The sequence below is a fragment of the Chiloscyllium punctatum genome, chromosome 10, assembly GCF_047496795.1.
Source record: "Chiloscyllium punctatum isolate Juve2018m chromosome 10, sChiPun1.3, whole genome shotgun sequence".
Lineage (NCBI taxonomy): Eukaryota > Metazoa > Chordata > Chondrichthyes > Orectolobiformes > Hemiscylliidae > Chiloscyllium > Chiloscyllium punctatum.
Genome location: NC_092748.1, coordinates 114190497 through 114212909, shown reverse-complemented (window position 1 = coordinate 114212909; position 22413 = coordinate 114190497). Strand labels below are relative to the sequence as shown.

Here is a 22413-nt window from a genome sequence, read left to right as displayed (position 1 = left end):
TTAAAAATTTACTAGACAGTGCTATCGTTTGCATTAGGCTAACTACTATTTTTGTTTTTGATTTTTAAACTGGTATTTCTGGTTGGTTGCCGCATAGCCTCACTATTCTATTGCGTGATTTCCTATAACACAGCGTCACACTGGAACATAATTACCGCATTATAGGAGAACCTCCTGTAATAGCTTTTGGCCTCCAACAGCCAACCTATTATTCCAGGAACAAAGAGAAATAATACAATACACAGCTGGTGAGGTTAGAAGCCACACAAAATCATCCCATGGCAGTTTATTCAATAACATTCTCCACAATTCCGTACAGTTCTTGCTCAGTTGTGCATATTCCTGCAGGATTCCAATGGCAATTTAATCTCACTCGGATACAGAAATCTTGACTTTTGGGAATCACGGGGATGTTTCCTTTGGAGGTCTTCAATTCCACCGATGGAATTTCACAAGGTGCAGTCTGAGCTTTATTCATCCGTGAGGAACGACTCGGGCAAAACAAAAACATGCACTTAGGCTAAGTTTTCTCCTCGTCATTGAAATCTCAAAGCACAGGAGAAGATCATTGGGGGGGGGGGGGGGGGGGGGTCCATGTATGTACAACAAAGAGCTGCTGAGTTAGTCCCTCTCCTCTGTCCTTTCCCACAGCCATGTACTTTTTGCCTTTTCAAAGTATTATCCAATTTCCTTCTGAAAACTGCGATTGAATCTTTCAAGCAGAGCGTTCTGGATCACAACAATTCACGGTGCAGGAAATAAACCCTTGCCTTATTTGTGGGTCTTCCCCAATTATGCTTCCTCTGCTTACCTACCCACCTGCCACTGGACATGACTAATCCCCAGTTATTCCATCAAAACCCCACTGTGGCTTTGAACACGTTGACGGAATCTCCCCTTAACCTCCTCCGCTCCAAGGAAAACATTCCCAATTTCTGCAATTTTTCCATATTACTGAAAGCACCTCACCCCCTGGTAACCCTTTGGTCTGAACACTGAAAACCCCATTATAACAAACACGGGCCAACAGGCAGGGAAACAACAGCTGAGCAACTCTCCTAACCACTTCCTCTTAATCTACCATCTCTCAGGCCCAAATAATAACTTGCTCACCCAGAAAACCTAACCAGGTGATCATCTGACATACAGGAATCACACCAGGGAAGGGTGCTGTAGTTGTATCTTTCATTGAGGGAAGTTCACTCCATGTACTCCGTGTATATGCGGTTGCGACTCTGCCTGACAGTTAATCTGCAAGGGACGGGTCTCCAAGTTGCTATAATGTCTGCTTCATAATTATAACGTGCTTTACTGCTTTAAATAAATTAACTCGCAGTCTTTTAATTCCCTGATGAGTGACTGATGATTCCTCCATTAACAGCCATTAGGAAGCACACCCACATCAGCATAAGCCTATCCCTCTTACAACCTTCCATCAGTGGGGTCAACAGCAATATTCTCCTTGCGCCAGGAAGCCCCCTGGTGGTGTTTCAGCCTCAAAAACTACTCCCCCCTCCACCATCCCAAACCAACACCTCCCACCCGTTCCTTGGTTTAGAGGTAAGGAGAAGTGGGGTTGAACTATTAGTATAGACTGAAAATTCAACCACTGATTGATCGCTATCTCACCTGGCCATGTACCGAGTACTTTAAAGGTGACAGAATGGGAAAAGGAGCCACGCTCTTTCAACAGCATTGAAGAGGGACAGGACTCCAGTTGCAGATTGTTTGTACTAGGCCAAACCTACGACATAACCAGAGGATGAAGCTTAAAGCAGAAAGTGGAAGTGCTTTGCATTATGGCTGAGACATCAAGACCAAGCTAACTCTTAAATGGTTCAGTAAAGGGAGCACTCCTCCACACTTGTGCATGCAAGCTCCCTATCGCTGTAACCTCCTACAACCATCTGAGATCTCTGCACTGCTCTAACAAATAATTAATTGCTCTGCTATTGATGGCTCTGTCTCAGTTGCCTGACCACCCACATCCCCTCTCCAGCTTAGATCCTAAACTCAGTCCTTCCTGCCTCTCGATCTCTCTCACCTGTTTTATGGACCACTCCTTAAGACCTGTCTGTTTAACCAAACTCTTGGGCATCGGACCCAACAACCCCTGCAATGGCTCAGTGTTAAGCTTTGGCAAAGCTCCTGCGAAGCAACTTGGAACACTTATCTTTGTTACTTTAAAGTGCTTTCACAAAGCAGATTGCTGCTTCACACGCATGTCCTGGAAGATGGAGTCCCAATATTTGCAATGAATGATTTTATACATCAGGCCATATTTTAAAAAGCAGTTGAGGAGAAGGTTGGACATGATCCCTGACAATGGGCAAAGGAAATCCACTTCTCCCCTTCTTCAAAGCAGCACAGTCAAAAATTCAAAACAGAACACTTTGCTAAATTAACCTTGATTTGGAGATGCCGGTGTTGGACTGGGGTATACAAAGTTAAAAATCACACAACACCAGGTTATAGTCCAACAGGTTTAATTGGAAGCACTAGCTTTCGAAGCGGCGCTCCTTCATCAGGTGATTGTGGAGGGCTCGATCATAACACAGAATTTATAGCAAAAATTTGCAGTGTAATGTAACTGAAAATTATACATTGAAAAATTGATTGTCTGTTAAGCCTTTCATCTGTTAGAATACAGTGATAGTTTCACTTCTTTCATGTGTAAATCACAAAACGTTTTTTTAAAAAGTTGCATTCTCGGGTTAGCTGTTAACAATGGTGATAGCTAGGCAATATGTTAAAGATGTTAGCCCCCTGTGTTCTCTGTCTACGACCTGATGTTTTGTGATTTACACATGAAAGAAGTGAAACTATCACTGTATTCTAACAGATGAAAGGCTTCACAGACAATCAATTTTTCAATGTATAATTTCAGTTACATCACACTGCAAATATTTGCTATAAATTCTGTGTTACGATCGAGCCCTCCACAATCACCTGATGAAGGAGCGTCGCTCCGAAAGCTAGTGCTTCCAATTAAACCTGTTGGACTATAACCTGGTGTTGTGTGATTTTTTAACGAAATTAACCTAAAATACATGGTGTATTCTCTTTTACCGATTCTACACCATTTCCACATACTCCAATTAACCTTTTTGACACATTCAAGTAAAAGTGCTTCCATATGAAATGGAGACGCAAACAACATGTTAATAAACGCATTACAATGTTTGATCACACAACCATCAGTCACACACGATCCCAAAATGTCGCGTTTGTGTCGCTTTCCACACTTTCCACTCCTAAGAATAGGAAGCGAGGATTGCAGTGGGAAACCAAAACGACGAAATAAAATCGAACAAACCAAAAAGAAAAAGAAAACAAAGAGACATGATTACAGACAAGCTGCAGCAGTGCACTGGGGAAATGAATCATTTGACTGGTACAGCTAACAAGGCGAGATGAAGTGACAGTTGATTTTAAAAAAGATGTTATGCGTTACCTGTTAGAAAAGAACAGCAGCTAGTCAGCCTGTATATGCCTGGAAGTCTGCGTCTGGTAAAGAAAGAGGAAAAATACAGCGAGAGAGCAAGAGCAGCGATGGTTCGAAAGTGCAACGTTCAAACGACAAGTATTTCTTAAAAATCTGTCGCTATGTTTTAAAGTTTCAGTTGGTGCAATAGTGTGGGTTAATATCACAACAATTAAAAAAAACCCACGATTTGATCTAAACACAAGGTCCTGCATAAGGACAACAGGAATAGGCAATTCAGTCCCCCAAGACTGTCTAAACATTCAATATGAATATGGCTGATCTGTGGCTTAACGTATTGATAAATGGGTTGCAACATTCAGATCAAGATTAGAGTGGTGCTGGAAAAGCACAGCAGGTCAGGCAGTATCCGAGGAGCAGGAAAATCGACGTTTCAGGCAAAAGCCCATCAGGAGTAATGATTCCTGATGAGTGGCTCCTGCCCGGGGACATAAATTTAAGGTGAAGGGTGGAAGGTATAGGGGAGATGTCAGGGGTGGGTTCTTCACCCAGAGAGTGGTGGGGGCATGGAATGCGCTGCCCGTGGGAGTGGTAGAGTCAGATTCATTGGCGACCTTTAAGCGGCATTTGGATAGGTACATGGATGGGTGCTTAATCTAGGATAGAAGGTTCGGCACAACATCGTGGGCCGAAGGGCCTGTTCTGTGCTGTATTGTTCTATGTTCTATGTTCTATGTTCTAAATTGACCCCCACAGAATAAGACACTGGCTGAGGACTAAAAAGCATTCTCATTATCCAATCAGTGCCTGGCCTTGGAGGGAGTACACGAAAGTTTACAAGAATAATATCTGGACTTCAGGGTTAAATTATGAAACAAATCAAATAGATTAGGCCTGTTTTCTCTAGGAATTAGAAGGTTAAGGGTGATCTGATCAAAGTCTTCAAAGTATCAACAGGAAACGACAAGGGAGATAAAAAGAAACTATTTCCACTGGTTGGGAATTCTAGAACTAGGAGCATATTCTGAGCATGAGGGCCAGAGCTTTCAGGAGAGATGTTGGAAAACACTTCCGGACAAAAAGAGTGGGAGAGCTTTGAAATTATCTTCCACAAACAACAGTGGATGCTGGATCAGTCGTTAATTTTAAATCTGTAGATTAGATTAGATTACTTACAGTGTGGAAACAGGCCCTTCGGCCCAACAAGTCCACACCGCCCCGCCGAAGCGCAACCCACCCATACCCCTACATTTACCCCTACCTACACCATTACCCCCCCCCCCCCCCCCCCCCCCCCCCCCCCCCCCCCCCCCCCCCCCCCCCCCCCCCCCCCCCCCCCCCCCCCCCCCCCCCCCCCCCCCCCCCCCCCCCCCCCCCCCCCCCCCCCCCCCCCCCCCCCCCTGGCCCCCCCCCCCCCCCCCCCCCCCCCCCCCCCCCCCTCCCCTCCCCCCCCCCCCCCCCCCCCCCCCCCCCCCCCCCCCCCCCCCCCCCCCCCCCCCTGGCCCCCCCCCCCCCCCCCCCCCCCCCCCCCCCCCCCCCCCCCCCCCACCCCCCCCCCCACCCCCCCCCCCCCCCCCACCCCCCCCCCCCCCCCCCCCCCCCCCCCCCCCCCCCCCCCCCCCCCCCCCCCCCCCCCCCCCCCCCCCCCACCCCCCCCCCCCCCCCCCCCCCCCCCCCCCCCCCCCCCCCCCCCCCCCCCCCCCCCCCCCCCCCCCCCCACCCCCCCCCCCCCCCCCCCCCCCCCCCCCCCCCCCCCCCCCCCCCCCCCCCCCCCCCCCCCCCCCCCCCCCCCCCCCCCCCCCCCCCCCCCCCCCCCCCCCCCCCCCCCCCCCCCCCCCCACCCCCCCCCCCCCCCCCCCCCCCCCCCCCCCCCCCCCCCCCCCCCCCCCCCCCCCCCCCCCCCCCCCCCCCCCCCCCCCACCCCCCCCCCCCCCCCCCCCCCCCACCCCCCCCCCCCCCCCCCACCCCCCCCCCCCCCCCCCCCCCCCCCCCCCCCCCCCCCCCCCCCCCCCCCCCCCCCCCCACACCCCCCCCCCCCCCCCCCCCCCCCCCCCCCCCCCCCCCCCCCCCCTCCACCCCCCCCCCCCCCCCCCCCCCCCCCCCCCCCCCCCCCCCCCCCCCCCCCCCCCCCCCCCCCCCCCCCCCCCCCCCCCCCCCCCCCCCCCCCCCCCCCCCCCCTTCACCTGACCTGCACATCTTTGGACTGTGGAGGAAACCGGAGCACCCAGAGGAAACCCACGCAGACACGGGGAGGACGTGCAAACTCCACACAGTTAGTCGCCTGAGCGGGAATTGAACCCGGATCTCTGGCGCTGTGAGGCAGCAGTGCTAACCACTGTGCCACCGTGCTGTAATAGATCATTTCTTTTGTTAAGCAATGGTATTAAGGGATATGGACCAATGAAGGTACATAGAGTTAGGTCACAGATCAGGCATGATCTCATTGAACAGCAGAACAGGCTCGAAGGGCTGAATGGCCTACTTCTGTTCCTATGTTCGCCTTAACTCAACTCACCTATCGATTCACCAACAACAATTTCTATTAAGGTTGCGCCTTTAACGTAATTAAATGACCAAGATGCTCGAGAGGAGTGTTAAAAAGCCAACATTTGACACTGAGCCATGGAAGAGCTATGAAGTTAGCTGACCATGAGCTTGAACAAAGACCTGGGTTTTGAAGGACTGTCCTAAAAAAGTGGGGAGAGACACAGAATGTTGGGAGCAAAGTCCAGAACCAAGGGAGCCAGGTCACTACAGACTCAGCCACCAATGATGGAGGATTGAGCTTGGAATGTGCAAGGATCTGGAGTCAGAGGCATGCAGAGATCTCAGTAAGTTGCAGGGTTTGAAGAGGCAATAGAAATAGGGACAGATTTGGCATTGCTCAACCAGGGACCAACGTAGATCAGTGAGACTTCATCCAAGTAGTTTTAGATTATCTGAAATGTACACAAGGCAGAAGGTAGGAGTGAAATTTTATACAAAAAAATTAAAAAAAAGACTGCTAGAGAAACCCAGCAAATCTGTGGAGACAGAAACAGAGTTAATGTTTTGAGTCCAATATGACTCCTCTTGAGAACTTCAGTCAGCAGGCCTGCAAACTTGGGGGAAATTTTCCTCATCCATTATCACTGGATCCACTTGCACAAAAGTACTCAATCTTGACTTTCAAATACCAATTACCCTCAGCTTCACAGCCCTCAAGAAAGAGGACACCGGGTTTTCCAATGTCAAATACTCCCAGGATAGGGTCAACATGTGGCTAGATACAGAGTCAAGCTCCCTTTACGTTGCCCCCATCAAACACTCCCAGGACATTGATTCTCCTGCTCCTCGGATGCTGCCTGACCTGCTGTGCTTTCCCAGTAACACACTCTCGACTCTGATGGCCAGCACTGGCAGTCACTTTCTCCTAAATCTAAAGTAGCCTGTTTCTGACTAAGTTCTGCAATGTACTGCTTTAAGAAATAACCCTCGATGCAGTCCACAAATTTATGTTCTGTGACAACCTTCCCCATTTGATTTATTCAGTCAATTTGCAGATTAAAAATCACCCATGACAATCATAGTGTCCTTCTTATGCACCTCCATTATTTCCTGATTTATACTTTGTCCTATAGCAAGGCATCGCTTTGGAGGCTATAGGTGACCCTCCTGTGAATTCTTACCCTTGCCATTCCTTTTCTTCCCCAAACTATTCCACACCACGACATATCTGTATCACTGTTTACCACTGCGCTGATACCTTCATTTATTAGCTGAAAATGTGTTGCTGGAAAAGCGCAGCAGGTCAGGCAGCATCCAAGGAACAGGTGAATTGACGTTTCGGGCATCAGCCCTTCTTCAGGCTACCTACATTCCCTGCAATTAGACCTACCCCAGCTCAGGACAATACTCTCACAGACCTGTAAAGGACCTCTACTGTTCTTCATCAACATAGCCACAACGCCCTCACTCATTTATTAACCAAGCTACCCCACCTCCTTTTCCTTTTTGCCTATTTTTTCTAGAACTGAATACCCTTGAATATCGATTTTCCAATCTTGGTCACCCTGCAACCATGTTTCTGTGATAGCTATCAAATCATTTCCATTTATTACTATTTGTGTAGTCAACTCGTCTAGCTTGTTAAAAATGCTGTGTTTTCAGACAAAGAGCCTTAACCTTTTATTTTCTTTACCAGTATTACTTTCTCTAGTTCCAATTTCTGCTACACTCTTCTGTGCATGTTTTCCTGTAACACTTTGACTATCATTTGCCTTTTCATTATCCTGCAGCTTGTTTCTTTTTGTCTTTCTATATTTCCTTTCAACCAAATCATCCATCCCACTAATTAGTTTAAAGCCCAATCCACACCTGTAGTTATATGATTCACCAAGAAACCAGGCCCTGCATGGTTCAAATGGACCCCATCCCAAATGAACAGCTCTCACTGTTAGTACCCCATCGATCATAACCCATGTCTCCCACACCAGTCTTTGAACCATGCATTTACCTTTCTAATCTTCTTTATCCTATGCCAATTTGCACATAGCACAGGTAGTAATTCACAGATTATTACCTTAGTGGTTCTGCTTTTTATTTTGGATCCAAACTGCTCAAACTTCCTTAGATGAACCTCTTTTCAAGTCATACCTATGTCATTCGTACCTACATGGATCACAACAACTGAATCCTTCCCTTCCCATGCGAAGTTCCTCTGCAGCCCGGAAGAGATGTCCTGAACAGACAGTAACAGAGTCTTCCTGTCTTTGCTGAAGAAAGCAGTATTTATTCATCTGATTGTGCTATTCCCTATTACTAATGTTTTTTCCTTCAATTTAAGTGGTGCCATCCACCCCATGGTGCTGTGATCAGTTTGCTCATCCTTCCTGGAGCCTGTACCTTTGTCCACACCAGGAGTAAAGTCTTGTACTATTGGATAAGAGCTCAAGCTCATCCAAAGATAAATCTAGATCCCCATATTGCCCCACTCACAGTCATAACCTTCTGGCTTCTATCCACAGATGAAATTTGGTGTAATTAATCTCAGGGATGTGGCTGTCTCCTGAAACACAATGTCCAGACATTTCTCCGCATCCCTGATGTATCACGCCATCCTCAGCTCAGACTCCAGCTCATCAACTTTGAACCGAAGGTCCTTGATGAGCCACCATTTGATGCAGATATGGTCATTGTGGATTGTACTGGTGTCCACTGGCTCCCACATACTACAGCTGCAACACATCACCTGCCCAACTAGCTCTATTCTTAACTAATGTGTTTGACCAATTGAAAGACATGGTGATAATATCCATCAAGCAGTTATCAGTATTCCTACTTAAGGTCTTACAGAAAGAAAGAAGTTGAAAGAGCTCCTTGCAGCCGATATTTATCACCTGGCAATGTTGCTCTTCTCATGTGGGTCCATCCTTCTCCTTATGAAGCTGCTGACCTACTCTCTCACATTGTTTGAGAAGCTGATAACTATGCCCTCTGTCCTGCTCAATAAGAAGTTGCTGACTTGCTCACACATGCTCTTTATGAAGCGGCTGCCTCTGAGCTTTCTTGGCGTCAGTGTCAGAAGCAATGCAGACTTGCTGGAAATCATTTTCCAGTGGATTTCTGCAGGGCTCGGTGCTGGGGCTCTTGTGGTTCATGTTTAACATGAATGATTTGAACTTTAAAGTGGGGGATATGATGAAAATGTTGTGGATGATACAAAAATTGGCAGGGTGGCAAATAATGAGGAGGATAGCTGTGAACTGCAGGAGGATATTGATGGACTAATTAGCTGGGCAAAGCACGGGGTTAGATACAGAGTAAAGCTGCCTCAACACTGGCCCTATTAAACGCTCTTAAGATAGGAACAGCATTGTTTTTCTTTTTTATTCAATCATGTGATGAGGGCATTGTTGGCTGGGCAATTAGATTAGGTTGGATTACAGTTTGGAAACAGGCCCTTCGGCCCAACAAGTCCACACCGACCCGCCGAAGCGCAACCCACCCATACCCCTACATTTACCCCTTACCTAACACTACGGGCAATTTAGCGTGGCCAATTGACCTGACCTGCACATCTTTGGACTGTGGGAGGAAACCGGAGCACCCGGAGGAAACCCACGCAGACACGGGGAGAACGTGCAAACTCCACACAGACAGTCACCTGAGGCAGGAATTGAACCCGGGTCTCTGGCGCTGTGAGGCAGCAGTGCTAACCACTGTGCCACCGTGCCGCACATAAAGAGTCAACCACATTGCTGTGGGTCTGGACTAATATGTAGGCCAGACCAGGTAAGGATGGTAGTTTCTCTCCTGAAAGGACATTAGTGAACCAGATATGTTTTTTCCAAAAGTCAGCAAGGGTCCCATGGCATCATTCCAGATTATGTTTTATTAAATTCAAATTCCACCATCTGAAATGGCATTATTCCACCCCAAGTCTCCGGAATGTTAACTGGGTCGCAGGATTAACAGTCCAGTGAGAATACCACCAGATCATCACCTCCTCTAGATAAAGAATAAAGCTCCAACTACACTAGCCACAGATTTGCTTCTGATGACTAACCCTACTGTGACAACGTGAAATTTCTTGGTCTGCTCACAAACTTCCTGTGATCCATCTGAATATTGTGCCTAATTGGAGCAGATGTAACCTGTAATGTCAACTCAAAAGAAATCAGTATCAGACCATTGAAACCCAATTCATAGAAGACCACAACAACTAGAAGAGAAGCACGTTTGACCTTAATCCAATGCACCCCTCAGGAAATGGATAGGACTTGGTGTGATTTACAATCTCCGACAGTCTTACCCTGTGAACAACCTTTATTCTCAGACAGATTGCTTAATCATGGCATTCAACTCAAACCCCTTGGAAGTTAAACCACGACCAACTGGTTCAGGACACCTCTCAAAACAGCCCACAGCATCAATCATCCATCACAACCCCTCCCCCCCCCCCTCCCCCCCCCCCCCCCCCCCACCACCACCTCTGCCCACTGAGCATCACAGCACAAGTGGAAACAGGGATATAATAATAAAAATGGAGAGTGCTGGAGAAACTCACGGGGGGAGGGGGAGGGTAAAGAAGCAGGAGGGAAAGGGTGAGGGGGTAGGAGAGGGCGAGGCAGAAGGAGTTTTCATGCTTGAATTCCATATGACCTCTTCAGGACTGAAGCGGGGTGCATGGTCTGGAAAGTGGTTGTTTTTATCCTATTGACAAAGGAGGAGCTCTCTGTCTCTCTTACCCCCTTTATAACAGAATAAACACCATTATTTTCCAGCAGCCCTTCAGTGCATATTGGACTCGAAGCGTTGACTGTTTCTCTCTCCACAGAGGCTGCCAGACCTGCCGAGTTTCGCCAACACTTTCTGGTTTTCTTTCAGGCTTCCAGCATCCACAGTTCTCTGTTTTTTAGTTCCCTGAGCCTGCTGCCAAACAATTTGACTGCTCCATTGCCTGAGCTCATCGGTTGCTAAAACTCCCCACCGTGCCCTGGCTTGTCAAGACTACTCTTGAGTTTTTACCTGATGGCCATACCTCAGCGAACTGGCTCCCTAGCTCTGAAAATCCCCTCCACAGAGCTTCCCATCCCTTGCCATCTTTAACCCTGACAACCTGCCCATTTAAAGAGGTGTTTTGCACATTCCCCCAACTCTCCTCTCTAATATTGCCCTGTGTGGACTCAGCATCAAAGTCTAGTTTAATTACACAGCTGTGAAGTGACTTGGGGCGGTGTTAAAGAACGCAAATCCAAATTGTTGTTGAGAACAATCAGACCCGACTAAATTAAAGTCGCAATGAGCTGACAATCTTGTTTATATACGGCGTTAATTTGTCTTTGAATTTCTCATTGTTGTGCCATCTCCTATAACGATGAGTTAGTAAATTGTGGGGGGAAGGGGTCGATATCAAGTAGCAATCAGCACCAACAGTCTCATTCAGGACAGGAGACATTTCCAATCCCTCTTTGTCTTCTTTGGCTGCTTCTGCTGCAACCCCTTGGCTACACTCAGTGTCTCTGGCTGGTGCCCACTGGTGCTCGCAGCCTGCCCTCTGCTGCCAGCTGACCGGGGACTCCCTTGAGCCGGGTGGGCTGCCGCACGCCCAGCTACCCTTCCCCCATCCGCCGGTGCTCCCCGTGACGTGCCGCGCCTCTTGCCCCTCCCGCCACGCCCACCTGATCCACGCCCTCGGGCCTCCATCTCCGACAGGCTGTAGGCCATGGCCAGCTGCAAGTCCTCGTCCTCCTCAGAGTCCTCATCGTAGTCGAGGTAGTACGGCCGCGAGGTACCGGGTACCTGACCGTGAGCCGCTCGCAAGGTGTGCTGCTGTTGGCCCTGCTGCTCCCTCCGACTCAGCTCAATGGCGAGGGCTACCTGGTCTTCCTCACCTGGACAGGACGAACCAAACAGTGAATAACCACAGGCTGAGACACCAGCCAGCACCTTGACAAGTTATGTGTTCGCTTCCGAGTGTAGACGGTAACCATGCAACCCTGGATGAAACAGAATTGATAGGTTGCGGATACAGACCATTTGGCCCATCGTGACAGCGACTGCTCTCCGAATGTCTTAGCACCATTCCCCTTAGCACCATTCCCCTTCCCTGCACATTATAAAGAATCACTTAACACCCTTTTGAATGCCTCGGTTGAACCTGCCTCCGCTACACTTTCAGGCACCACAATCCAGATCCGTGTGGAAAAGCTTTCTCTCACCTCCCATTTACTTCAATTGTAAAACTCTTTAAATCTGTGCCCTCTAGTTTTTACTCATTGAATCATCACTGTATCCCTACAGTGTGGAAACAGACCATTCAGCCCGACAAGTCCACATCGACCCTCTGAAGAGTAACCCACCCCATTACTCTACATTTACCCCTGGACCTACGCAACCCTGAACATTATGGGCAATTTAGTACAGCCAATTCTTCAGATTCTTTCATAAGCAGATACAGTTTCTCCCCGGCGACTGTGTCCGAGTATCTTAACAGTTTTGAAAACATCGATCAGATCTTTGCTTTCCTCTCCCATAAATGAGCACATGAAATAGAAGCAGAATTAGACCTCTTAGCCCCTCAGGCCTGTTCTGCCATTCAAGGTCATGATTGGTCTACTTGCATCATAGTCCCTGATAACTGTCAAGTCCATTGCTTAACAAGAACCATTCACTTCTGTTTTGAAAATATTAAATAACTCCAGTTCCACCACCTCTGAGGCAGAGTACTCGAGCGTCACGCAACACTCAGAGAAAAGTTGCTCATTTCTGTCCTGAAAGGGTCACCCCTAATTTTAAAAGTGTCCTCTCATTCAGGACTTATTCATGTGAGGAATTTATTGCTGAACTTTTATTGCATAACCCTCCATGGCATCGCATTCCAGATGATAGCAATCACTGATTATAAAGGATTTATCTTAGCTCTAATGCTTTGACCATTGGACACTCACCTTGTCAACGTCACTTAGAGATGGTCTATAATGCCGACCCAGCTAGCAATGGCCATATTTCACAAATTAATTCAAAAAACATGTTGGAGGAGTGGACAGACAGGTGGCAGATGAAGTTCAACGCAGAGAAGTTTGTGGTGGTGCATTTTGACAGAAAGCATCTTGCCAAGACCAAGACCTTATCGACTTCAAGTCACTCCACAACGCTCTAAACCCCAGGGGAAACAAACCCACTCATAGCTATCTTCATAGTACAACCCATTCATTCCAGGTACTAGTCTGGTAAACCTGCTCTGAACAGCCTCCAATGCATTCAGATCCTTACTTAAATGAGATCAAAATGGCACAAAGCAGTTTCTTAGACTGTGTCTCCATGCATCACCTCACGCTTCTCTGCATTGAACTTCATCTGCCACATAACTGTCCACTCCCCGACTCACCAAGGTCCAATGGTAAAAGAATTAGAGTGAACATAAATTCTTTACAATCTGCTATGATCTGGAATGTAAGGCCAGAGGGGACGATGGAAACAGATTCAATAATAGCTTTCCATGAGGGGGCAACTTCTTCACACAGAGAGTGGTGCGTAAATGAAATGGCTGTCAGAGAAAGTGGTTGAGGCAGGTACAATAGAAAAACATTTAGATAGGTATATGGTTTAAAGGGATATGGACCAAATGCAGGCAATTGGAACTAGCTGAGTACACAGCATGGTTAACACGAACCAAAAGAGAACAAAGAACAAAGAAAATTTACAGCCCAGGAACAGACCCCTCAGCCCTCCAAGCCTGAGCCGATCCAAATCCACTGTCCAGTTTGGGCCAAAGGGTCTGTTTCCATGCTGTATTACTCTATGACCAAGTGAAACTGTTCTAACTCACTTCTTTAATCTAGCTTCATAAATGAAGATTCCCATCTCTGGAACCACTCTTGTAAACCACTTCTGCAATTTTTCCAATACCTTCACATCTTTCCTAAAGTGTGGTACCCAGGTCAACACTCCAGCTGAGCTGTAACTGATGTTTTATACAAGTTCAGCAAAACTCCCTTGCTCTCGCATTCTACATCCTAGACACTGCATGCTTTATTAACAACCATCTTCACTTACCCTGCCACGTTTACGCATAAATGTATCTAGATCTCTCTGCTCCTGCACACCCTTTAGAGTAAAGCCCTTTGATTTATACTGTCTGACCATATTTTTTCTACCAAAATGCATCATCTCTCACTTCTCTACGTTGAACATCATCTGCCACCTGTTTGTCCACTCCACCAACATGTTTCTTGAATTTATTAATGGAATATGAACCTTGCCAGCTGGGTCTGCAAAATTACCCATCCCTAACTAACTGTGAGAAGGTGGTCCAATAATAAAAGTGTTAGAGCAATGATAAATCCTTTATATAACCAGTGATTGCTATCATCTGGAATGTAATGCCACCGAGAGCCATAGATGTAAGTTCAACAATAAATTCAATGTTAATTGTCGATATTTGAGATGGAGTTTTCTGGGTTATGGGAAAAGAGCAGGGAGAGCGTGGGGACAATATCAGGTAGCTCTTTCAAACTGCCAGCACAGGTGTGATGGGCCAAAAGGCCTCCTTCTGATTTGTAACATTCTATGTTTCATTCTCATCTGCTTGCCAGCTTACTAAAAAAATGGTTTGGAAATGCCGGCGTTGAACTGGGGTCTACAAAGTTAAAAATCACACAACACCAGGTTATAGTCCTACAGGTTTAATTGGAAGCACTACCACCTGATGGAGTGTCGGTCCGAAAGCTAGCGTTTCCAATTAAAGCTGTTGGACTATAACCTGGTGTTGTGTGATTTTTAATCAAAGAAATGATGCACTTCTCCCATTGTCAAGCAATGTACCCACTTTATTTTGGCCAGAGCATAGACCTTGACTCCCAACCTCCAACCCAATGTCTCACTTCAGTCACCTGTCTTGAGACTGCCATCTTGTGTTCCTTTGGTGGTGTTGAGGACAGGGAAGGTGCAGGGAAGAATTCTGTGCTCCAAGCAATGACCGCACTGAAATGGCCCAACTCATTCCCTGCAAAAATGTGTGTTGAGTAAAAAGAGTAGGATGCTGTCATTTTGGCTCGAATTTGAACACTGGTCCTAAAAATGATGTTTATACACGTGAACCTGCAATTGATATTAATACAGTGCCTTTAACATAATAAAAATGTGCCAATAAGATTCAGCACATGTAGCAAGCACTGAAGATCATTGGAAATTTGAGCAGGCCATTCAGCCCATCAAGTGTGCTCTGCCTTCAACTAGACCTTAAAGCCATTCGCCCACGCTATTATTATATCCCTTGATATCCAGAAACTTATTGATCTCTGTCCTGAACATTCCCAATTGATAAAACCTTCAAAGCTTCCTAGGGTAGAAAATTCCGAAGATTCACCACCCCTAAGTTAATAAATTGCTCTCAACTCAGTCCTGGATGGCTTGCCCTTTATTCTGACAGTATAAGCCCTGGTTCTAGACTTTCCCCACCCTCCCCCTTATCCCAGCAAAGCATGCTCTTTGCATCTGTCTTGTTGAAGCCAGTAAGAATTTTTGATTCGGAGATGCCGGTGTTGGACTGGGGTGTACAAAGTTAAAAATCCCACAACGCCAGGTTATAGTCCAAAAGGTTTAATTGGAAGCACACTAGCTTTCGGAGCGATGTTCCTTCATCAGGTGATTGTCTTGACAATCACCTGATGAAGGAGCGTCGCTCCGAAAGCTAGTGTGCTTCCAATTAAACCTGTTGGACTATAACCTGGCGTTGTGGGATTTTTAAGTAAGAATTTTGTTTGCTTGAATGAGATGACACCTTATTCTTCTGAACACAAGCCCACTTTTCACAATCTCTCCTCATAGGACCACCGCACCATCCCAGGGATCAGTATGGGGTTAACCTTTACTCTATGACAAGTACATCCTTCCATTAGCAAGGAGGTCAAGACTGTCCATAACACTCCAGGAACAATTTCATCAAAGGTTCTTGTAAGTCTGTAAGAACTAGGGGCAGAATTAGGCCATTCGGCCCATCAAGTCTGCCCCAACATTCGATCATGGCTGATATGCTCCTCACTCCCATTTTCCTGCCTCCTCCCCATAACCCTTCAACCCATCACCAATTAAAAATCTCTAACTCTTCCCTAAATTTACTCATTGCCCCAGCATCCACCGGACTTTGGGGTAGAGAATTCCACAGATCCACAACCCTTTGGGTTCTCCTCAACCTCTTCTTCTCCTCAACTCTGTTTTAAGTTTGCTTCCCCTTATTCTAAGACTATGACCTCTCACCCTAGAATGTCCCATAAGAGGCAGCATCCACTCCACATCTATTTTATCCACAACTTTTATCATCTTGAATACCACAATTTGATCTCCTCTGATTCTTTGAAATTCCAGGGATATAGACCTAAACTGTTCAATCTCTCTTCATACTATAAACCCCTCATCTCTGGGATCAATCTAGTGAACCTTTTCTGAACTGCCTCCAATGCCACTACTCTTTCCTCAAATAAGGGGATCAAAACCATGCAAAATACTTCATGTGCGATCTCACCAATGCCTTGTATCGTTGCAACAATACTTCCTAACCTTGATATTCTTTTCCTTTAGGTATAAAAGCTAACACTCCAGTCACTTTCTCTAGTATCTGCCATATCTGCATGCTAGCTTTCTGTACTTATGAGTAAGGACACCCAGATCCCTCTGCACCAGTTTCTCCCCATTTAGGTCACCTTCCCATTTTTCCAACCAAAATGCACCAGCTCACACTTATTCATATTCTGTACAATTACAGCAAGACATCTTAACTCCTCTTGAATCCTCTTGCAATGAAGACCTTGGGATCCCATAGTTACATCTGGAATAGCATTGCTCTATAATCTCCAGGATGATGAAGAGAGATTTGATCTAGTTGAAACGTACAAAATTCTGAGAAGACTTAACAAGGGTAGATGTTGACAGGCTGTTTCACTGGAGAGTCAAGTTCGAAAGGCTAAAATAAGGATAAGGAGTCAGCTTTTTAGAACCAATATGAGGAGGAATTTTTCTTGCGTCTTTAGAATTGTTCACCCCAGAGATGCTCAGTCCTGAATATGCTGGATGCATGACAAATGAAATAAAGGGATATGGGGATCAGGTGGGAAAGTGAAGTCAATGTAGAATTTTAGTTATGACATAGAACATAGAACATAGAAGAATACAGCGCAGTACAGGCCCTTCAGCCCTCGATGTTGCGCCGATCAAAGCCCACCTAACCTACACTAACCCACTATCCTCCATATACCTATCCAATGCCCGCTTAAATACCCATAAAGAGGGAGAGTCCACCACTGCTACTGGCAGGGCATTCCATGAACTTACGACTCGCTGAGTGAAGAACCTACCCCTAACATCAGTCCTATATCTACCCCCCCTTAATTTAAAGCTATGCCCCCTTGTAATAGCTGACTCCATACGTGGAAAGAGTAACCCACCCAGACCCATTTCCCCTCTGACTAATGTACCTAACACTATGGGTAATTTAACATGGCCAATTCACCTGACCTGCACATCTTTGGAGTGCGGGAAGAAACCGGAACACCCGGAGGAAACCCACGCAGACACAGGGACCTGAAGTGATGATGGAAGAGGCTAGAGAGACTGAATGACCCAGTTCCGTTCCTATTTCTTGTGTTCTTTTACAAACTAGACAATGTTTAACACCAAATCACAAAGTTAGGACAGGTGGTCAGGGCTTATGCCCGAAATGTCTATTATCCTGCTCCTCGGATGCTGCCTGACCTGCTGTGCTTTTCCAGCATCACTCTAGACGCTGATCTCCAGCATCTGCAGTCCTCACTTTTGCCCAGGTGGTCAACAGACTGGCTGAAGACATGAAATTTAGGGAGAAGTGTGAGGTAGAGAGATGGGCTGGGAATTCCAAAGTTTATGACCTAGATAGATTAGATTAGATTATCTACAGCGTGGAAACAGGCCCTTCAGCCCAACCAGTCCACATCAACCCTCCGAAGAGTAAACCACCCAGACCCATTTCCCCTCTGACTAATGTACCTAACACTACGGGCAATTTAGCATGGCCAATTCACCTGACCTGCACATCTGTGGAGTGCGGGAAGAAACCGGAGCACCCGGAGGAAACCCACGCAGACACAGGGAGAATGTGCAAACTCCACATGGACAGTTGCCCAAGGCTGGAATCGAACCCGGGTCCCTGGCGCTGTGAGGCAGCAGTGCTAACCACTGAGCCACCATGCCACCCCCTAACTGATAGCTGTGGCACACCCAACAATGGTGGTACCAGGAGATCTGGGATGCAAGAGGGATGAATATCTGCAACATTCAGGTAGAGGGCTCACAAGTTAAGAGGAAGCCCCCTCTTATTGGGTGGATGTTCATGAAGTGTGCGAGGTAGCATCACCATACACTCATTATTTTCCTTCATTGGGGTCCCTTATTGGGCTTATCTTTCAAGACAGTCAGAGGAACCAGCACTGCAGAGCTGGGTTTTGTAACACTTATTTGGAACATAGTACAACCTCATTGAAGAAGGTCATTGTCTTTTTTCTTTATTCATGGGATGTATGTTTCAATGACTAGGCCAGCATTTATTGCCCGTCCCTAATTACCCAGAAGGCAGTTAAGAGTCAACCACATTGCTGTGGGTCTGGAGTCACATGTAGGCCAGACCAGGGAAGGATGGCAGTTTCCTTTCCTAAAAGACATTTGTGAACCAGATGGATTTTTCTGACAATCAGCAGTAGAGTTATGGTCATCATTAGACTCTTAATTCCAGATTTTCTTTTTAATTGAATTCAAAATTTCACCATCTGTCGTGGCAGGATTCAAACCTGGCTCCCAAGAACATTACCTGGGTTTCCAGATTAACAGTCCAGCGATAATACCACTAGGCCATCACCTTCTGGACACTTGCTTTAGAAACCTGTACTTCATTCATCTCTCACTCCCATAGTGTACCCCGGTCTCTTGGTACCTCTGCACATCAACCAGACCAGGACATACTGAGTGATATCGATGGAGCAATCAACAATGATGCCCACTGGCATAATTCTAGAGCTATGATCCAGATTTTCTTTTTGGATGGCTCTCCACACAATGCTACCAGGTTCCAGATGTGAAGAAAGATATTTTTGTATGGCGTGGACTAGATTGGGTATGCCTTTTATATTGCTTCCTGACTCGAAGTGTAGGTCAGTTGAATATTTTATCTGGTGTTGTTTCTTTATTATTGTGGCAGCTTGATACAACTTTCTAGGCCACTTCAAAATGAGGTTAAGAGTCAGCCATCTCAGTATGGAACTAGAGTTATATATAGGTACGTACCAGGACACAACAGCAGGTTTCATTCATTAATATCAATTAGTGAACAAGTTGGGATTTATTTGAGTGTGCTGGAGGCTCTGATCATCCGATGAAATGTTATACTGAGATCCTGCTGGACCTCCCAAATGAACATTTAAAAATCCCGCGGCACTATTTAAAAGGAATGAGTTTTGACTGGAGTCATACGTGGCACGTAGCAAGATGGTTGTGGTTATTGAAGGCCAATAATCTCAGCTCTGGGACATTGTTGCAGGGGCTCTTCAGGGTACTGTCTAAGGCCCAACTACCTTCAGCTGCTTCATCAATGACCTTCCCTCCATCATAAGGTTAAGGAAGGATGTTCGCCGATGATTACACACTCCTTGGGTACTGATGCAGTTTGCAGAAAGACCTAGGCAATTCTTAGCCTCGGGCTGATAATTTCTGCCACTTGGTGATAGCAATCAAACCATCACTCTTTGCTATCCAACAACGTTTTTATTGAATCCAGCACCAAATATATCCTGAGAAAACCACTGATGAATCTGTGGAATTCCCTGCCCAGTGAAACGGGTGAGGCTACCTTGTTGAATGTTTTTAAGGGAAAAATCGCTAGACATTTTAAACAGTAAAGGAATGAAGGGTTATGGTGAGCGGGTGGGTAAATGAAGCAGAGTCCACAAAGAGATCAGCCATGATCATATTGAATGGTGGCACAGACCAAATGGCCTACTCCTGCTCCTAGTTCTTATGTTGTTATAAACTTTAAGTGCACAAGCCACATAAATACTGTGGACGCACAAGCAAGTCAAAGGCTGGAAATTCTGCTGAATGTAACTTGCCTCATCATCACCCAAACTCTGTCCACATTCTACAATGTACAAGTTGGGATCCACGTGCTTGGATGAGTGCGCCTCCAATAACATTCAAAAAGCTGAGCACCATCCAGGACAAAGCAGCTCACTTGATCAGTGCCCTTAACCCCACACGTACACAGTGGCAGTAGTGTGTAACATCTAAACGTTGCACTGGAGGAACTCATTCAAGTGACAGGAGCTTTCAGATCTGCCACCTCAACAACCCAGAAGGGCAGGATCTGCAAATGCATGATAACGCCACTATTTGCAAATTCCCTTCCAAGCCACGCACTGTCCTGACTGGCAACTACATGGTTTTGTCAGAGTCAAATCCCTAAAACCGTCCGAGTATGTACCACACCATGTGGACTGCAGGTTTTTAACAATTCTTTAATAGAATTCAGGCCTTGCTGAATAGATCACTATTTATCCTTGGATGCTGCCTGAACTGCTTTGCTCTTCCAGCACCACTAATCCAGAATCATTATTTATTGTCCAGCCCTAATTAGTGGTGAACTACCTTCTTGAACCACAGGAGTTCACCTGCTGTAGATAGCTCCACAATGCGGTGACGGAGGGAGTTCCGAGGTTTTGACCCACTGACACAGAGAACAATGATACATTGCCAAGTCAGGATGATGACAGCTTGGAAGGGAACCTGCAGGAGCTGGTGTCCTTCCTTCTAATGGGAGAGGCTGCAGGTTTGGAAGGTGCTGTCTGAGAATCTTTGTTGAATTCCTGCAGTGCATCTTGTAGATGGTACACACTGCTGCTACTGAGCGTCGGTGGAGGGGGGAGGGGATGTTTGTGGATGTGGTGCCAATCAAGCGGCTGCTTTGTTCTGGATGATGTAAAAACAATGACTGCAGATGCTGGAAAGCAAATACTGGATTAGTGGTGCTGGAAGAGCACAACAGTTCAGGCAGCTTGTTCTGGATGATGTCAAGCTTCATGTGTGTTTTTGGATTTGCACCCATCCAGGCAAGTGGGGAGTATTCCATCACACCCCTGACTTTTTTTTTTAGATTACTTACAGTGTGGAAACAGGCCCTTCGGCCCAACAAGTACACACCGCCCCGCCGAAGCGTAACCCACCCATACCCCTACATCTACATCTACCCCTTACCTAACACTACGGGCAATTTAGCATGGCCAATTCACCTGACCTGCACATCTTTGGAGTGTGGGAGGAAACCGGAGCACCCGGAGGAAACCCACGCAGACACGGGGAGAACGTGCAAACTCCACACAGTCAGTCGCCTGAGGTGGGAATTGAACCCGGGTCTCTGGCGCTGTGAGGCAGCAGTGCTAACCACTGTGCCACCGTGCCTTGTTGATGGTGAACAGGCTTTGGGAAGTCACTAAGTTACTTGTTGCAGGATTCCTCACTTCTGACCTGCCTTTGTAGCTGCTGTGTTTATATGATAAGTCCAGTTGAGTTACTGATCAATAGCAACCCCTGAATGTTGATAGTGGGGCAATCATTCAGTGATGGTAACACCACTGGACATCAAGGGATGTTGGTCAGGTTCTCTCTCGATGGAACGGTCATTGCCTGGCATTAGTGTGATGTGAATGTCACTTGCCACTTTTCAGACCATGTCTCAGTGCTGTTCTGGTTTTGCTGCATTTGAACATGGACTACTTCAGTATCTGAGGAGTCTCAAATGGTGCTGAACATTGTGCAATCATCGGTGAACATCCTCACATTTGACCTTACGTTGGAGGGAGGGTTGAAGGCAATAGCTCACCATCATTTTCTCAACAGCAATGAATTGCCAGAGACACCCACATCCCATGAGTAAATCAAAACAAAAAGAGTGGAAGGAGCAATACGATTCAGATAGCACTTCTGAACCCAGGTTGAATGAAAGTGCACTTTTGTCCCTGTATCATTTTTCTGTTTCTATGAGCAAAACTCTCTGGTCACGTGACTCCTTCCTGACACTTGATTGATCGCCATGGTCTGGTTCTGCAGGCCTGAGGTCGGGTGCCCTGCTTGACCCCTCGGTCGCCACCCAAGTTTAGCCCACTCTGGGTGACTGTGGGATCAGCAGCCACCTCCTCTGACCAGCTTGACCCACAAAGTTTAATCAAAATGGAGCCATACAGTACCAAATCTATCTGTTTCTATCGAGAATAAACAAGACCGGGCCATGAATGGGATGGGCAAGGGAAGATCTTCTTTATTTCTACAATATATTTATTCTGGATTCTTCCAAGTAGTGGTGATTGCCTCTAGTCAAAGTTTCTAATCGCTGATGTGTTCTAACATTCCTGTCTTGCTGCCATTTGCTTCCTACTGCTCTCTTCTCTAGTAGCTCCCCAGGACACCCTGCT

The 22413-nt window shown here is 46.8% G+C and overlaps 1 protein-coding gene across 5 annotated transcripts in view; it reads right to left on the bottom strand.

Moving 5' to 3' along the window:
• Nucleotides 1-249: 249 nt before the first annotated feature.
• The window catches only part of dnajb2 (DnaJ heat shock protein family (Hsp40) member B2), a 92213-nt gene continuing 70049 nt past the window's right edge, over nucleotides 250-22413 (bottom strand). For 2 of the 5 annotated variants that reach the window (XM_072579965.1, XM_072579967.1), the window contains one exon: nucleotides 10438-11820. In XM_072579965.1, coding sequence (XP_072436066.1) covers nucleotides 11369-11820 — 452 coding nt within the window. In that variant the 3' untranslated portion in view covers nucleotides 10438-11368. Of the gene's footprint in view, nucleotides 492-3111; nucleotides 3255-3454; nucleotides 3508-10437; nucleotides 11821-22413 lie in introns of those variants that run through there. The other 3 variants (XM_072579968.1, XM_072579969.1, XM_072579964.1) reach the window with 3 other exon arrangements.